The sequence below is a fragment of the Salvia miltiorrhiza genome, chromosome 7 (genome assembly GCF_028751815.1).
Source record: "Salvia miltiorrhiza cultivar Shanhuang (shh) chromosome 7, IMPLAD_Smil_shh, whole genome shotgun sequence".
NCBI lineage: Eukaryota > Viridiplantae > Streptophyta > Magnoliopsida > Lamiales > Lamiaceae > Salvia > Salvia miltiorrhiza.
The window spans coordinates 48,141,396-48,143,185 of record NC_080393.1 but is presented as its reverse complement, the minus strand read 5'-3'; the positions used below and the strand labels follow the sequence as shown (position 1 = coordinate 48,143,185).

Genomic DNA, 1,790 nt, shown 5'->3' with positions numbered 1-1,790 from the left:
CGTCTTTAATTTTTTAATTTGGTTTATATTTTTCTTTTATTACTTAATCATCGCAGAGCAGCAACCTTTCTTAACCGTATGAGGCCCTCCCTTAAAAAAAGGAAAAATTAAATTGGGCCCAACCATCCAACTCCAAACAACATATGAAATAAAGAATCGGTTATTGCAGTTTTCTCATTTGATTATTGGTAGGGGTATAAAAATATATTAAATAATAAGTTTAATATATATATATATATATATATATACACTAAAAAATGGGGGGAGGGGTGGGTACAATTGTACCCTCATCGCCCGGTGCTGGATACGCCCCTGCATACTTCACGTGATTCTCATCTAATAGCATTCTTGCAATTCTCATACAATAAATTAATAATTTAATCGTAAAACCCTAAAATATGCTAATAATTAATAAATAACAATGCTAAAAGTATAAAGAACTTCAATGAATAGTGAAGAAGAATAGGTCATGGTTGAATTAATTTTCTTTTAATAAATTGAATAGGCTAAAACAATACTCTCTCTCTTTCTGTCTCTGTCTCTCAAATTATACAATAATGGGAGGTAGCAGTGAAATGGAAAGATAATAAATGAAGACTTGAAGTTGTCTTGTGAAGGACGTAGCCGCATTGGGTACGTATTATTAGGTACTTTTTTTTTGATAAATTACATAAATAAATAAAGGGTTAATTACGCTAAAACACACAAACTTTGGCCCGATTTTCAACTTTTCCATATACTTTAAATTTTGTCTGGATTTCCCTGAATTTAGGCTCGCGTTCAATTTTTCCACAATTTTTGCTCCGGCCTTATTATAAAGCTGACATGGCATATTTTGCTTGAACGAAAAGTTGACGTGGACACGCCGGACGGGATATTATATGACGTCGTTCTAAAAGACACGAACGACGTCGTTTTGTGTTGTTTTATCATCTATTTCGTGAGATTATGTTTTTGAATTCCAAATCAAATGAAATTGTGAGAATTAGGGTTCTCTCGATCATTCTCCTCTCACAACAATTACCATGGCTTGTGCTAAATCTTCCTCCTCCGGCGGTTCGGCCATGGCCGACATGACCACAAAGTGTTACTGCGGAAGCCGCGTCGTGCTTTTGACGTCGCAAACACAACAAAACCCTGGACGGAGGTTCATATGTTGTCCGAAGAAAGATGTAAGTGTCGATTTTCGTTAATGGGTTTAGTTTAAGTGTCGATTTTCACAATGTATAACACTATTCTGCAGATTAAGGCTCAGTGTCGATTTTTCGATTGGGTTGATCCCGAGACTCCGATAGGAGAGGCAGAAGAAGAAGATGATGGTGAATCGAAACTAACTTTCTGGATTGGCGAATACTACCGACAACAACAGTATCTTGAAGCAGACATGATGAGAATCCGACAGTTGGAGGCTGAGATTAAGCATCTCAAAAAGAAAAAGAAAGACAACAAGAAGCTATTCGTCAACATGAAGCAATTCATGTATGGTGCTTGTTTTGGAGTGTTGGTTTATGCAGTTTCGATGTCACTCATTTTCTAGAAATGATTACTAGATTAAGCTATGGTTAGTGATTGAACATGTTAGCGCTTCAACTTGTTGTTTAGTATCCTATTTTCAGATACATATTGTATTGTCCAATATTGTACCATCACCTACCAGTAATTCAAATCTCACTTCTTTGTCAACTCTCATAAGCTCAGATATATAACTCCTTAGCTTTGCATAGTGGCCAGTCACTGATCCTCTCAGTGTCTCTAGAGCATAAGCCTTAGCCCTATATAATCTGCCATTA

The 1,790-nt window shown here is 36.1% G+C and overlaps 1 protein-coding gene across 1 annotated transcript; it reads left to right on the top strand.

Annotated features, from left to right (window-relative positions):
* The first annotated feature begins 694 nt into the window (after nt 1-694).
* Nucleotides 695-1,566, top strand: LOC130994577 (uncharacterized). The gene is made up of 2 exons (XM_057919618.1): nt 695-1,172; nt 1,244-1,566. The coding sequence occupies exons 1-2, from the start codon at nt 1,026-1,028 to the stop codon at nt 1,535-1,537; spliced, it is 441 nt and encodes a 146-aa protein (XP_057775601.1). The 5' UTR covers nt 695-1,025; the 3' UTR covers nt 1,538-1,566.
* The last annotated feature ends 224 nt before the right edge of the window (nt 1,567-1,790 follow it).